Source organism: Monomorium pharaonis, chromosome 6, assembly GCF_013373865.1.
Source record: "Monomorium pharaonis isolate MP-MQ-018 chromosome 6, ASM1337386v2, whole genome shotgun sequence".
Classification (NCBI taxonomy): Eukaryota; Metazoa; Arthropoda; class Insecta; order Hymenoptera; family Formicidae; genus Monomorium; species Monomorium pharaonis.
Genome location: NC_050472.1, coordinates 7,963,038 through 7,978,282, shown reverse-complemented (window position 1 = coordinate 7,978,282; position 15,245 = coordinate 7,963,038). Strand labels below are relative to the sequence as shown.

Here is a 15,245-nt window from a genome sequence, read left to right as displayed (position 1 = left end):
TAACAGCTGCGATTGGAATGCGTGGAATGAGCTGCTTTGGATGTGTAGGCGATAAGATACGTTTAGCCACCCTTTCCCCCCCGTTCGCGCGGGGGGGAGGGGAAAATATCACGCCCGCATATCCGCCTATCTCACGTCATTCACTATCCGTCACTAACCACAAGTACAATTACTACCATCACCACATGATCAGCCATCACCACCATCGTCACCGTCACGGTCACCACGAGTCATCACCCATCGACTACAACACAACAACCACAACAACTACCACCACAACTACAAGTACAACATCACGTAGCTCGAATTTAGGGACTGGCGATACGCACGTGACTTCCTACCCCACGAGGCCCCGCCATGGAGGACCCAGCAGGTACACTAATTACACACGTTAATGATAATTGGACCCCGGTTTAGGTGCGAGTGCGAAGCTAATTAATCCGAAGTCGCTTCGTACGTAAATCTCTCTTTTCTCCCGTGAGGAATTTTAGCCTTTTATGTGGGTAGTGATATATTATAGGTAATGTGTCTGTTAGAGAGTACTCGAACAAGCGCTGATAAAATGTGTCACCCGTGTACATATGCATAAAGTATACGCCCCGTGTGAAGAGCTTGCCTTCAAGAGAGCCACCGTATGTAGAAGAGGATTCTCGCGGAATGTCATATAAATTGAAATTAATTGTAATTTTCAGCATACTTTACAAAGTGCAAATGTGGAAAATGTATAACGCAGAACGTAAACTACGTTTTAAAAAATTACTTCATATTACACTTTATAATTTAAAGCTGTGTAAAATTCACGACCGATTCACTTTTATCTGGCCCGGGACTAATTATAACATATAAACTATTCCAGAAATTGGCGCGTTAAAATATCTTTCAAAGCTGAGTGAAGATATCGAGAGTAAAATGCTTTTTTTTCCCCCAAATACGAACCCGTTTGACTTAAGAGATTTAATTGCACTTACCATTTATATTTCTCTTTACGTTCGCGAGATCGTTAACCGAGAGATAGGAATCACTTGGCGATGCCGAAATTGTCCCGGCAAAATGAAGTCACGTCGTCCGCAATATCACCGTTGGTATTCGTCCATCGTGAATTACGCACGCTCACGCATGCTGAACTAAGAGCTGAATTAGACGCCGCGCGCGAATATAATCCGTCTAAGCTTCTCCCTTCTTGCGCTCATCGAGATTAACTGCACGTTTGTCATCTTCATCGTGTCGTTGCCTAAAACTCTCTCTCACTTCATCGTCGTGTATTGCGTCTCTGCCTGTGTGTGCCTAGACATAAGTGTACGCATCGTACAGTGGCTCTCGATCAATGGCACACGCTAAATTCACGTAAGTCATCGCTGATACGTTAAACGTGCACGCGAAAGTTGTGGTGCTGGGGGACAAGTGTAGGAGAGATCAAATTTAATCGATCACATATCTAATTTAATTACATAACTATATGACACTTTTCTTATCGCAACAATACCTGTGGATTTATAAATTGTTCGCGGATTGTAATTAAAGAAAGAAAGAGAGGGGAAAAAGAATGTGACAAAATAAGCATTAGAGATATAAAGGTATAGTCTAAAAGATTTAGGCATAAGTATATTCTAATTCTTTCCAAAAAGATAGAAAAAAGTCACTATTACTGGCATATCACTCTGCCTTTGGATAGTATTTTCTATAAAATAAACGTTAAAAACACAATTTTGAAAACATAAATGCGAATCGAAAATGTTTTCTATTAAATGGTGTAGCAATTTTTATAATATTTTATATTTCGTAATAATATTTAGAAGGTCATCAAGACTAATGAAAGAAGATCCTAAAGCGGCACTCCTCTATTTCTCGAAAGTTAAATATTGCACTTTAATGACGCTGATAAAAACATGATCTTATTAAGTTAATTAAAGAATTGAAAACTAGTTTGTACATTTATGTGACTTTTTTATATAAGATTACTAATATTAGTATATCTATGTTAGTATTTGCGACTTTTTTTTATATCTATGGAAAGTTGCACATTTTTAAATAAATTTAATAATGTAGAATTCTACACGTGTACCTTTTTATTGTAGAAATTAAATACACTTAAAAAACAAGCGTTTTATTTTAAGATATAAAAATTCCTGTTTCTCCGATTTTTTAAACATTGAAAAATGTTTTTGTTTCAAACGATGTTTAGATCTAAAATACTAAAACGTTTAAAACTAAAGTCTTTAATTGCTTCAAACATTTCAGTGATTAAAAAACTTCGTAACGTTTTAATATCTTAAAATTAAACACTTCTTTTTTTGGTGTATTTAATTTCTACCCGCGTTACACGTATGTAGAATTCAACATTGTTCAATTTATTTAAATGGTATTTATAGATTACAATGTTTATAAAAATGTTATTATCGATTACAAATAACACGCCCTTCTGGAAGATTTAATTAATTGACTAAACTTGATCTTTCCTACGCTTGAGTGATTTTTGCTGTCGAGAGAAACTTCCGACAAGTAAAATTTTCTCATCCACTGGCGATGGACGATTACTCACCCATCGTGTGTCCACCGGAGAATTTTGCCGATAGTTGCTCTCGGACAGCGAAAATCTCTGATACGTCAGAATACGTCATGGCGTTAAAACTTGTCTATCGTGGCATCGCGCGACTGTAATCTGGAAAATCTGGAAACGCAAAATACCCCGAGGATAATAAAGAAACGTGAGATTGACCCTTCTCGCGCGCATACGCGAGAGAGAGAACGAAAGAAAGAAATGTGTGGTCATCAACGGCATTCGTATTCCAAACGACATTCGGCCGAGTTTTGACGATCAGGAGGATGGACGGGACACGCCATGAAAAAATCTACGTCAGGCTGTACGAGACTTTTGGCTCGTCCCGTAAGAGAACAACTTTCATATCTATATATTACACTTCTCTTTTCTCGATATTCTATATATAGGTACATAACACATATATATATTATCTCTTTCTATATATATATAAATATTTAATACTATACAGAGCCACATGTGATATCACCATATATAATACACACATCCCCCATCTTCCCTCCGCGTGTATATTTTATACATATGGAATGTGCTCATACTCTTTATATGTATATATATATGCACTGTCTCTCGTTGTATGCACACGTGCGCGCGCGAGCGCATTTTCCCCGCTCGCGTACGCGTGCATGAAACGCCCGCGTTACAAATGTATACATTCATTCACACCCGCACACGCACACACACGCACGCACGCACACACACACACACACACACACACACACACACACACACACACACACACACACACACACACACACACACACACACACACACACACTTACCTCAATGTATTTTGTTCTGCCATCATCTCGGCTGTTGATTCACTTGAATGTTAACGCCCATTTATATATATACTCTCTCTTCTCGTTCTTGTACGCCTCAGACACGTTCTTGCCCATCACGACTTACCGCTATCATCGCCAATCGTCGTTATCGATGCACGAGCAGCGGGACGGTCCGAAAGTCGTCAAGTCGCGTCAAGGCGAGCCGATTCCAGGCGAATAATGGGAGGACTTTGCGACTGTTTGGCACCGGCCTGATGCGAGATGCGATAATACGACGTCGTTCTCCTCGCGTAATCTTACTGTCTTATCCTCTCTACCATAACACCATTCGTATTTCGCCGATGGGAGTGCCGGCAGATCGATGCCTCTCGCGCCTACGACGTTTGCTTAAGCGCGCATTCGATGAATTAAGAGTCTCTCTCTCTTCGGGTCTCAAAGTTGATCCCACGATAGCGCAAACTTACTTTACACCATCCACTTATCTACCTACTGTTCATTTCGATATTTTATTTTACCTGTTACACGCACACGCACACACACACATACACACATACATACTGCACGTTACGTTTCGTTTTACACCCAGCGAGAAACGATAATGAATTCGACATCGATTCGACGTCGACACGACATCGAAATGAAGATTTCGATGTCGAATCGATGTCGATTCGATGTACTATTTCTCACTGGGCACCTTCAAGACAAGAAGGTAAGATAGAACGTTCTACAAAGAAGTTGCCCATGGTGTTAGACGTGTGAGACAATCGGGGAAATGCACCGGTCTGCCCGCACTCCCACGACACCTCTCATACACACGAACTCATCGAGATGCGTATCCGTGCGCGCGAAGCGCTTTAGCTCGCAGACGATGAACAGACGAGCGTGAGCTTCTCTCACCGGCTCATCGGCTCCGCGTACTTTTTTTTCTCCCCCTTCTTTCGTCGAGCCGATAAAACTCAAGTCCCTCCCCCGCGTCATACTCGACGCTCGCGGAACACCGATACGCATCCGCACGTGCATCATTCAAACGAGAGATCTTGTCCATACGATGTGGCCGCGTTTCGAGTTAGCGAGATGTTGGCTTAGAAATCGCGAACCGCCGATTCTTTCCGAGCAATTTTCTTCTTCGACAAAAGGATCGAAGACGCGTTTTACCACGCGTAAACACCGTTGATCGCGGCGGGGAACGACGGGGTTCTCCGTGGAGAGAGATCGGAGTAATGCACGACGAAGGACGTTTTATACGTGTTAGCGCATTGACAAGCCATCGAAACGCCGCGCGCAGAGGAATGGACAACGATGTCGGCCGTACGTCGCGGTGGGCGAAAGAACTGCGGCGGCGCCCGGCGTGCGAAGAGGATCACCGTGAGAAAAATTAAGTAAAAAGTAAAAAAATAAAAATAAATAAAGAGAGAAAGGAGAGAAATTCAAGCCAAATATTGGAATGTTAGAGCGTGACCTTGCGAACGTGAGACCACCGGAAAGAATTTGACGTGGCGTTACCGATCGGCGATCGTCGATCGTCGCCAGTGATCGGTGCGGTGCTAATCGAATCTCCAGAATAGAAATCAGGCAATAGTGACGCGAGTCCAAAGCCAGATGTAGATCTGTGATCATGAAAGGGAGAGAGAGGGAGAGAGAGAGAGAGGGGGAGAGAAAGGGAGGGAGAGAGCGAGGAATGAATGTCGAGACACGTGGAAGAGGAGTCTTCTCGCCTCTTCTTTGGACGAGAATCGGTTCTGACTCCTCGATCGAATACTCTTTTTTTTTTTCGGAGTGAAAACGCTTTTGTCATGTCGCCTTATATTGCTCGGAGAAGAGAACGAAGAAGATTGTTTTGGAAGAAGGAAGCTCGGCGATACGTCGCTTTTCTTTCGTCAACCGGGACGCTGCCGGTGCCACTTCCGCTTCCTCGAGACTGTCCCGCGACATCGAGAGATCCGGAGGATGAAAATTGCGCGTGCCATTCATCGCTGAAACGCGCAATGAAGAGAAAAATATGAATTTCAAAAATTTATCCCTCTCTATAAAGGAATAATTAGTTTATCAAATTAAATTGGCAGTTTATTTATAAGGAGATAAAAAATATTGAAATTTATGAAATAACATTTTACTGCTCTTTCAATTTTTTATATATTTGTAGAAATGAATACTTTTACGTTACGATTATTTTTTTCTCCTATTTCAATGTTTTGAAGTTCTCTTGAAATTTGCTTAAAATGAAATTATATTCGACAGTTTTTTCACCTCTTAAAACACTTTTGTGTAGATTTTAAAAAGTTCATTTTAAAAAGTTACTAATAAACAAATCTTCAAATATGCGGAGCAGCAGTGAATGATATTGCACACAGCGAACAAAAGTTTTTCAACAAACTCCAAAAAGGAGATGAATGAAAGAGCGGGGGCAGTCTCATGCGTTAGCGAAGCTAGTACCGAACCAACCATCTTTATAGTCACATCTCTGAAACCGCACCACTGCATATATACTTCACATCCAAGAAAATATAAAAAAAAAAAAGAAATCAGACAACATCTCTACTACATCATCAAACAGATATTAGATCGCGAGATCGCGCTAGAGAGACACGACAGAGAAAAGAAACGGCGATGCGAGAGAGAATCGACGACCTGTAACCGTCTTCTCCGTTTGTTGCTTCTGTTGTATCAGGAGCTCAAAGCGACGAACGAGAGCCTGAAGAGCCTGCAGACGCAGCTGGAGCTCGCGTACGCCTCGACCGCGTCCTCGGGACAGCCGGTGATCGGCGGTGGTGGCATCAGCGGATTGGCGGGTGCATCGGTCATCGGACTAGGTAGCGTATCGGGGGGCGCAGGTGCTGGGGGCTGCGGCGGCGGTACCGTCCTCGGAGGTAGCGTGGCGGTTCCAGGCGGCGTGCCCGGTAGCACCACCCTGACCGCCATCATGGAGACGAAAGACGCACGGATATCGACCCTGGAGAAAGAGGTGGCATTGTTGGAGGCCGAGATGCAGCGTATTAAGGAGTGCGGTGGTAGGTTGCGGGAACAACTGCTGAAGGCTATTGCTGTGCCAAGTAGCGGCGGCACGACACAGCAGCAGCAGCAGCAGCACCAGCAACAACAACAACAGCAACTGGGTATCACACAGTCAACCGGCCTGGGTGGTCAGCAACAGCCCGGCACGTTGCCCCTGGCCAGGGGACCGTCCATGATGACCTCGCTGGTACCGTACGGTGGCCACGCGTCATCCGCGGCACTAACCAGTTCCTTGCTTGCCGGTTCGACAGGTGGGACTACCGGTGGGGCCGGGCTCGGCGTTGGTGGTGGTTCCTCGTGCCTGGCCGGCATCTCATCGGGCACCACCACAGGCGTGGTCAATCCATATACCGATCGCTACTCTACCGATCCCCATCATCCCCATCAGTTGCATCATCACCAGCATCACCATCACCACCATCTTCACCAGCAGCATCAGCTGCAGCTGCAACAGCTGCAACAGCAGCAGCAAATGCAGCAACACTTGAAACAAATAGAGCCGGCGGCGGCTGGCGGCCTTGCGCTGCACGCTCACACCTTCAACAAGCACGACCTGAACTTCAAACGGCAAGTAAGTTTCTTCATCAACAACGTGCGCATCGAAAAGAACGACGCCGCCTAGGGCGACACCTGGGACGGCGCGGGAAGGCAGGAGTTCCTTCCCCCGGTCACAGGTACACGAGGATCGTGATCGCGTCGTCGTCTTCGTCGTCTTCGTCGTTATCGTCGTTGTGTTCATCGTTGTCTCCATCGTCGTCGTCGTCGTCGTCGTCGTCGTCGTCGTCGTCGTCGTCGTGGTCGTCGTCGTCGTCGTCATCGTCGTCGTCCTCGTCGTCATTGTAGTTCTCGTCGGCTAGTTTCGAGAGCCATCGAGAAAGAACCAGGTTGATGAGTTCGGTTCGAGAAAAGAGAAAAAAAAAGTGGCAGATAGAAAGATCTGTTGTGTGTTCTCGTCGAGGGCGACTGTCCGAAAGGAAGGAAAATGAGTGTCTTCGGGGAAGAGGCTAGATCACCGCGAAGAGGCGATCTAGGTGACAGAAGGTCGAAGAAACGGGCGTACATAGTACGTAGGACGACTTCTCTGTTGAAGGGGAGAGGAAGCTGAAGAGCTGGCGCCGGTGCAATAGCGAGTCGCCGTGACGCGGATCATTCGATTCCCTTCGTCTTCTTCTCCGAAACGTCGCGTGTTAAGCACGTACGAGACGGGAGTCCGTGAGAATTAAAACGCGACGAGAAACGCACTATCTCGAATTTTGCGCCAAGACTTCCCATATTGAACCGTTACAGCTACGTTTCGAAAAATTGAATTTTTTATTACAATGTGTTTAGGAAATATATTTATGTAGCACTGTATCAGAAGATTCCCCTGAACCTTTATGTTATATTCATCCAAATATTAGCTCGGACATTTTATTATATATTCAAATATTATAGTAGGACAATCGAATTTTCGAGAAGCAATCCATTTGTATGTTATTTTTAAGAAATGAAATTAGTTATACACACACATAGACACACATACACACACTTAACGTATCAGGGAACTCGAAAAGGTAAAGTTTTAAGGCTTTTTTATATAATTAGTAGAATTTAACATTACATATTAATTTGCTAAATTGAAATCTCTCTCGGAAATATCAACATGACGTTGCAGATGTTATTATCTAAGAAAAGATTTCAGTTTTAGGGAACAATATGAAAATGATTTCGAAAAGAAAGAAGATATTTAAAATTAGTACCTCTTTTCTGCCTTTCTTACAAATTCGTCTTCCTATTTAAATCATCGTGTAATATGAAAAAGGGAAGGAAATAAATTCCAAATGGAAAGAAAATGAAACGAGAAATATTTAGAGTTGGAGAACGATGATTAAAGCAGCTGTGTTCATAAGGCAAAAAGAGCGTTTTCTGTGAAGCTAATAGTAACAGAACAAGTTACGTTAATTTCGAGGCTGAATTCAGTACCACGCCAAGTACTTGTACGCACTACCCAAATTGTAGAACATGATGTGGAAACGGGTGGCGCGGAGAACCTTTTAGTCGGAAATGGAAACCTTTAGCTGTAAATAGAGATCACTTAGGCAGATTTTGTCGCACGAACAGAATAGCGTGTTTCCCCTGTATGTCGCTTCCGCGCGCGTACGATAATAGGCGCGAGCCTCGTAGGACGCACGCGTTAATTTAAACGAATGAACTCGCAAACTTCGGAACTTTGCAAATTGCATTCCGTTCGACGCGAGCAAGTTATTATTATACTATCCAGGTGAATGAAAGTATCTCGAGCGATCGGCCTGGCGTTATCAACTGCCGTCTACTACTAACCTTCCCGTCTTCCTTCCTGGAGGAACCCTAGGAAGTCATTAGCGTGGATTTAGAGTAAAGTAAAATATATGCGATGTATCGCCGTAAATGTATCCCGTAAGTGTGTTGACCCGAGCAAGACGGAGATCGAGGTCGTTTTACTTCTCACTGACTCTCGTCGACCGCACCACGTGCACCACCACGTACACTTTAACGCGTACCTGCTTACCCTTACGACCCCTTCCCCTCCCCCTCTCCCACTGTCTCCGATATCTTTTTTCTCGTCGAGCGACATCTTGAAACGCAGAGTTCTCTATTTTTTGACTCGATTGTACTTAGACGTCGTAGGTATACAGGGTGAGTCCTATAGGTGATAGACAGGTGCGAGTGCAGAGCGTTACGTGAGACGCCTCGCGATGGAAAAGCACGCGCGTTCCGTGGAAACGACAGTGACGGAATTTCTAATGATAAGATGTACCGATAATTAACAAATACTATTACCCACTAAAATGTAACATTATAACGTATCTTTAAACTGAATCTTAAAATCAAAGTTATATGTAAGTATACTACATTAATATTCTATACATAAAATTGCATATTTTGCGAGGCTTTAAGTCGCGGATTTCAGGAGTTTCGAGAAGTAATACTCAGCCCAACATATCTGTCAACAAAACTCGCTTGTACGCACAATATTGACGTAGATTTCACGGCAGCACGATAACTCTGTAAGTTCATTCAACAGCTATTAAACTTAAGAAATTTACCGAAGAGAGAGAAAGAGAGAGAGAGAGAGAGAGAGAAAGGTACAAATAGCTTCACCGAAGAAACGGACATAATCCGTGCGTGTTAAGCCCGAGGTTTACACTTCCTCGAAGCGAGCTCCGTTTCGTGAACCGCGCAACACGCGATTTCATTTCCACCGCGAGGAATTCCCAGGTCGCACCCTGCAGATGCACAGACGTTCATACGTCTTTCGTTCGGAAAATATCCCTCTGTGTTTATAGCGCGATAAGTCTTCGGACGATCTCCGATCCTCCGCTAACTTCAGTAATAGTCCTCTAGAGGGCAGAGAAAGAGAAAGACTACTTGCTCCCGCGACGCGCGAATCGCGGAGAAAGTGGAATACTGGCAGATGTGGCCAGACATGTTCATGGATATCAAGACGTCGAGCGATATTCAGATTTCCTTGCTTTCCTAAATACGGAACGTTATAAAACCGTTACTGACAGCTTAAATAACGTTACTTCTTTTGTATCAAAATATTCTAAGATATATAAAAAAATTAATGCACCTTTAAAAGTTATTTTCTTACGGAAACACCGTAGAATTGATGTACGAATTACTTGTAATAATTTTTATACTATAATTTATTTTCATATCATGGAAAATAATAATCACACACACAAACACACACATTACAATATAAATGAATATCTAAAAATCCAAATATTGCGTGACATCTTGTCGGGATTATTCGATGGATCTTTTGACGAATATACTCAAATTTCCAAAGAATCAACTATTCCGATTATCCAGGAACATTCACTAGGTACCAGCGATATATAGTTTTGCATCGTCGAAGAGTCGCGTGACAAGAGGGAGACTTGATACGCAAGGGTTCCGGATCCCGCGCTGAGAAAGTCAATGAGAAAGTTGCGTATATTTTGGTAGTCCCTATTACGACACCGTTAGGAGAACATGCGTACTCCTAAAACTCTTAGGCCTTAGATCGCGAATTTACGAGGAAATATTGTTGAATCCTAAATTGTCTATTATATATATGTATATATATATATGAATGTTAATGTTGTTTGTGAACGCGCGGCGACAGATTGAAAATAAAAGAAGAAAACACCAAAGAAGAGAGAAATTATTCGACACGCAAGGAGATCTATTGTATAAATATATAATATATATACATATACACGCGTGCATCTGTAAATATACATATATGCATATGAAGAATCGTGTTACATTTACATGTGCATATATATATGTGTGTGTGAAGATGCGTACGCGTGTACGATACGTGTGTAGGTAAGAGAAGAAAGAAAAGTTTATTCGAAACTTCCGCCGACAAAAAATAATATTTTCGTAGCTCACAGCGATTTAATCCTGCACCTCTTTTCTCCCCCATTCCACCTTCGTTTCACTTCCCACGTCTGGGTAAATTGCATGTTACGGACTATACCTCGCTTAACCATAGCTGAATAATGTATCAGTTGATTCAAAAGTGTTTCCTAGCGCAGGTAATCGTCAAGAAGTTCTCGTTCTGTTGCGATCCTTCCGCTTTATGCTGCACAGTGGGAAATTTCGGTGACTTTTAGACAACAATCTTATCAGAGCTCAATTCTTTACGAAACTATATATAATTTTTTTTTTAATACTCGTAAAGATTTTGTACTTAGGCAGGAAATGCGGAAATTTAGTTATTTAGAAAAATTAAATTTTTTTAAATAAAACTATTTATTAATTATTTAAATTTTGAATTTTGTAATTTTGACGTCAGAATCGTAATCAACGACTTCAAAGACCTATAAATAATCTATGATATTAATGTTTTATTTAAAAGAAAAATGTGCCTTTCAAAAGGTTAAGTGTTTAGGGTTTAAAGGTTTACTCGCATTTGATTATTTTTCTTTAATGTAGGTTTAACGATAACTAAACTTCCGCAATTCCTGCTCAATAAAGTATAAGCCTTTACGAGTGTTTTAAAAGAAAATTTATTTAGTTTCATGAAGAATTGAGCTCTAACGAGACTTCTGACCAAAAAAATCACCGAAACTTCCCACTGTGCGCCGGAGGCGCGGCGATGATGCCGCGATGACTGCCGCCGAGGCTGTGCGCGCGTTCCGAGGTTGTGACAATCCTTATTTTTCTACTCTTCCGCGTATATTCTAAATCGTAAGACGTCGCGTCACGTTCTGAGTGTAACCACGCCCGCGCGAGGGTGGACAAATGCACCCAGGGCGTCGATCGATTAACGCATTTGATTCGGACTCGAATTGCAGCGATCGCGAAATGTATAGTAACTTGCCGTGGTCGAGCTAGGTATAGTCCTGACCGATCCTGTTCCCCGTCCATCAAAGCCTATCCCATCCGTGTATCGAGGATGGAACCGGGAGGACGGTACCGAAAGGGGGACCGAGCTCATCCCTCCGGCAATCCGGACGTTTTCCCCTCCTCCCATTCCGGTGCCTCGGCAACGTTTCGCGATTATACTTATTCGTGCGAAAGACGAACCTGGAATTTCACACGCTCGCAAGGTCAGCCTCATCTTTAAAGCTTATATATAAAACGGACAATCCTCTTTGGACACTGCGCCTCCTAAACGGGCGAGTTACATTCTCGCAATAAATAAATAAATAAAAAAGTAACCGGCATTATAATAATAATGAACCACTGTTATAACACATATGCTGCTGCTAATGATGATGATGGTAATAATAATGTGATGAAGAAAAAACGCAAAGGAGGAGAGTTTGTTTTCGCGCGTTTTTACCAACCTCTCCGTTCTCCGCGGAGCCGAATCCTTCTTTGAGATCCTCAGCAGAATCGACATCCTTGACGGACGATGCGAGGATTCACCGGATCCGTTAGAGATCTCGCACAGAGCAGAAGAGAGATCATTGGCTTTTTTTTTTGGTTCTTTTTTCCCTCCTTTTTTTTCCGGCCAATTCGTTGCGGTACAACGGCAGTGCAACGGCAGCGCAACGGCGCATCCATCGCAGCTCGTTTCATTCCGACTTTGATTAAAATTTTAAAAAGTAACGTACTGCAATTGGTATTACAACTTAACTCTTTCGAACAAACGATATTTTTTTTCTTTTAACAAAATTTACATCACGTGGAAATATTGTACGTGCGTATGTTTGTTTAATAAATATTTATTTCAGAGTATAATTGTAATCGGGATCATATTTATTTTATGGCTTTGTTAGCAACATGATAATTTCAAGATGGCAACTTAGAGATGAGATTATGGCAAATGCTTTTGCGCTCAAAGGACATTTTTTTTTCCTTTTGCTTATATTCGTCTTGAGGGGACGAAGAAGAACAAGTTAAATCTGTTAGAAGAGTTAAATGGTGGATGTAAATTTGTTTGCGCAGGTTGACTACTCGCGGCTGAGACGACTGCATTTTGCATACCAAACGCAAAAATCTCAACATGCGAGTCGAATATTGGTAAACCATTTTCGTCGCAAGTTTATATTTTTATTTGAACGACATCACATCTTCAGACGATCAAATCATGTATCGACGAAATAATCGGGACATTCAAATTATCTTTTTTTTTTGTCAATCAATTACAACGACGAAGATAATTGCAGTATTTTGCATCATATTATCATGACGATCATGACAAACAAAGAGAAAAAAAGAAAAGAGAGGAAGAAAGAAAATCATATTCCTATATCTTCACGTTCATTCTTCCCTCCTTCTTTCCTTTGTCCCTTTCTTCGTTCAGTACTTAATTTCCCGTTCTGTCAAAAGGAAGACGCACCACTTCACATCGAATCACATGCATCTATACTTGCCACGCGACAACACGAAAACGATCGGTTAAATCATAATCATATTTGTGTCGCGCATTTTTTTTTTTCTCTTATTTTCATCATTACGATTTTCACCATGAAGTTGGACAGTCGTAGCCCATGTAGTTTTCGACCACGGCAGTCGACCTTATCACGCGGAAAGCATTACAGTCATCGATAAAAGTTTCATCGAATGTGGATCTTCGAGTCATTGGGTCATTCTCTTTGATCATCGGGTTCGTGCTCATCTCTTCATACAGTCATCGAGTCACGAGTTAGCTGACGTAGGCGTACATGTATAGAAACACATCCGCGGGAGAATCATCGCACGAGATAGACCGCTCGTTTTAGCTCTCACGATGATCATCATCGTCTCTCTTCGAGTCGTGCAACTCGCATGGGATATTAGAGGTCCAGCATGTTGCATGCCGTCGTTAGGCGTTAGGTTGTATAGTGTACGTCATCGCAGCAGCCGCTCATTATCGTTCACGTCGTCATCGTCGTCATTCTCATCATCGACATTTGGCGGGCCGCTCGTCGGAGCTGCTCCTCGCGACGTTGTCCTTTCGTTAATCGAGTCACAGGAACTGTTCTTCTTGCAACTAAAGAAATCCCGATCGTAAATTATGATGAAAATTTCATTAAATGAAATATTACGAAAATCTTCTGTTGTACACACGAAGAATTTAATTGCGTGATGTAAAGTTGGAAGACTTTTTGATTACGATTAAGAGAGGACAGTGGCGACAGGGGCTGCCATAAGCTCGCTCGTTTCGCTTTTATCGTCGTCGATTGGATCATCCAAGCTCTCCCGGTGAGACCTCGCGTCATCGATTGCCCGTCTCATTCCTCTCGCTCGCGGTGTCGTGATCGTTTCGATCATCGAGGATCTTCGTCGATCGCGCGAGGATCGGGAAAAGCTGGCCGCGCCGAAAGAGCGCGCGCGCGCTCGTTTTCTAACGCGAGGTCGAACGCGCGCTTCATCGCGCGACTCGCCATCGGCAAGTATACGAAATTGCCCGCCCCGTCACGTTGTAAAATCCCCCTCTTGCATCATCCCCCTTGTTTCTTTGTCACTCCACTTCGTAGAGACCTTGGTGTTCGCGTGCAATTAGAGAGACGCATGCCGCCTTCCCTGTTACCGAACCACCCCCCCCCCCGCCGGCCTCGGTCTCGAGGCGAGATGCTATGCATGCTGCACGCGCGCGCAGAGAGTCTGCATCTGTCATCTCTCTAAAGCTCCGTTTGTCCCGTACGGCGAATAAGACATACGTGGACGTCGGGATGACGATCGTCCGCGAAGGTCCACGAACGTCGGATTACCTATCGGGAGAGCCCGCTAATTCGTCTACGAGAAAGACGGGGAGGAGCATTTAGTTTATCCACGAGTCCTGTCGCGTAAAAGAAAATTGGGAGGAAATTTAGTGTGATACAAAAATGTAATACACCGATAGAAAGATGCGTTGTATTTGTGACTATAATTGCACAGTAAAGTAATTATAGTTAGGAATATTATTTTTTTTAGTAATTATTACCATAATATTTTTAGTAATAATAACCATATGCCATGTTTTAAAATTGTATAATTAATAGTACAGTTTTCTCATGTTGGCGTCATTATAATATAGTATATAGTTATTATTACTAATATTATTGTAATAGTTGCTGTAATAAAAATAATATTCTTGACTATAATCATTTTACTACGCAATTAGAGTAGTAAATATTATATATTTTTTTATCAGTGTACACGTAGGTGGTTTCGATTGATTGTTCGATTGAAGAAATGCAAAGAAAGTTTATTCTAACTTCAAATTAAGGTAAAAAAATTATTGTTGCAAAAAGAATCGTTAATAGTCCGCATTATTATTTAGTTCCAGGTAAATATTTAGAATTTAAATGTAAGCTAGATGACTTTCTCTTATTTTAGAGCACCAATAATCAAGGAACATTAATTGACAATGAAATTGACGTAAATTAATATTGCGCGCCTGTCCGATGCATGTTTGTCCTCGTTGCCGAATACATGACGAGATGATAAAAAAAGGGGCAAAA

At 42.5% G+C, this 15,245-nt stretch overlaps 2 protein-coding genes across 8 annotated transcripts in view; one reads left to right on the top strand and one right to left on the bottom strand.

The window, feature by feature from the left end:
* Window positions 1-1,591, bottom strand: part of LOC105839469 (beta-hexosaminidase subunit beta) — a 54,225-nt gene extending 52,634 nt beyond the window's left edge. The window contains exon 1 of the mRNA XM_012685803.3: window positions 969-1,591. The gene's annotated coding sequence lies outside the window, so the exon portion shown is untranslated. The remainder of the gene's footprint in view (window positions 1-968) is intronic.
* Window positions 1-15,245, top strand: part of LOC105839468 (ELKS/Rab6-interacting/CAST family member 1) — a 126,305-nt gene that overhangs the window by 87,012 nt on the left and 24,048 nt on the right. For 3 of the 7 annotated variants that reach the window (XM_036287809.1, XM_028190956.2, XM_028190957.2), the window contains exon 5: window positions 12,766-12,840. The exons of 2 other annotated variants lie outside the window; for them this stretch is intronic. In XM_036287809.1, coding sequence (XP_036143702.1) covers window positions 12,766-12,840 — 75 coding nt within the window. Of the gene's footprint in view, window positions 1-1,995; window positions 2,885-3,440; window positions 3,633-6,010; window positions 6,926-12,765; window positions 12,841-15,245 lie in introns of those variants that run through there. 2 more of the 7 variants (XM_028190960.2, XM_036287810.1) reach the window with 2 other exon arrangements.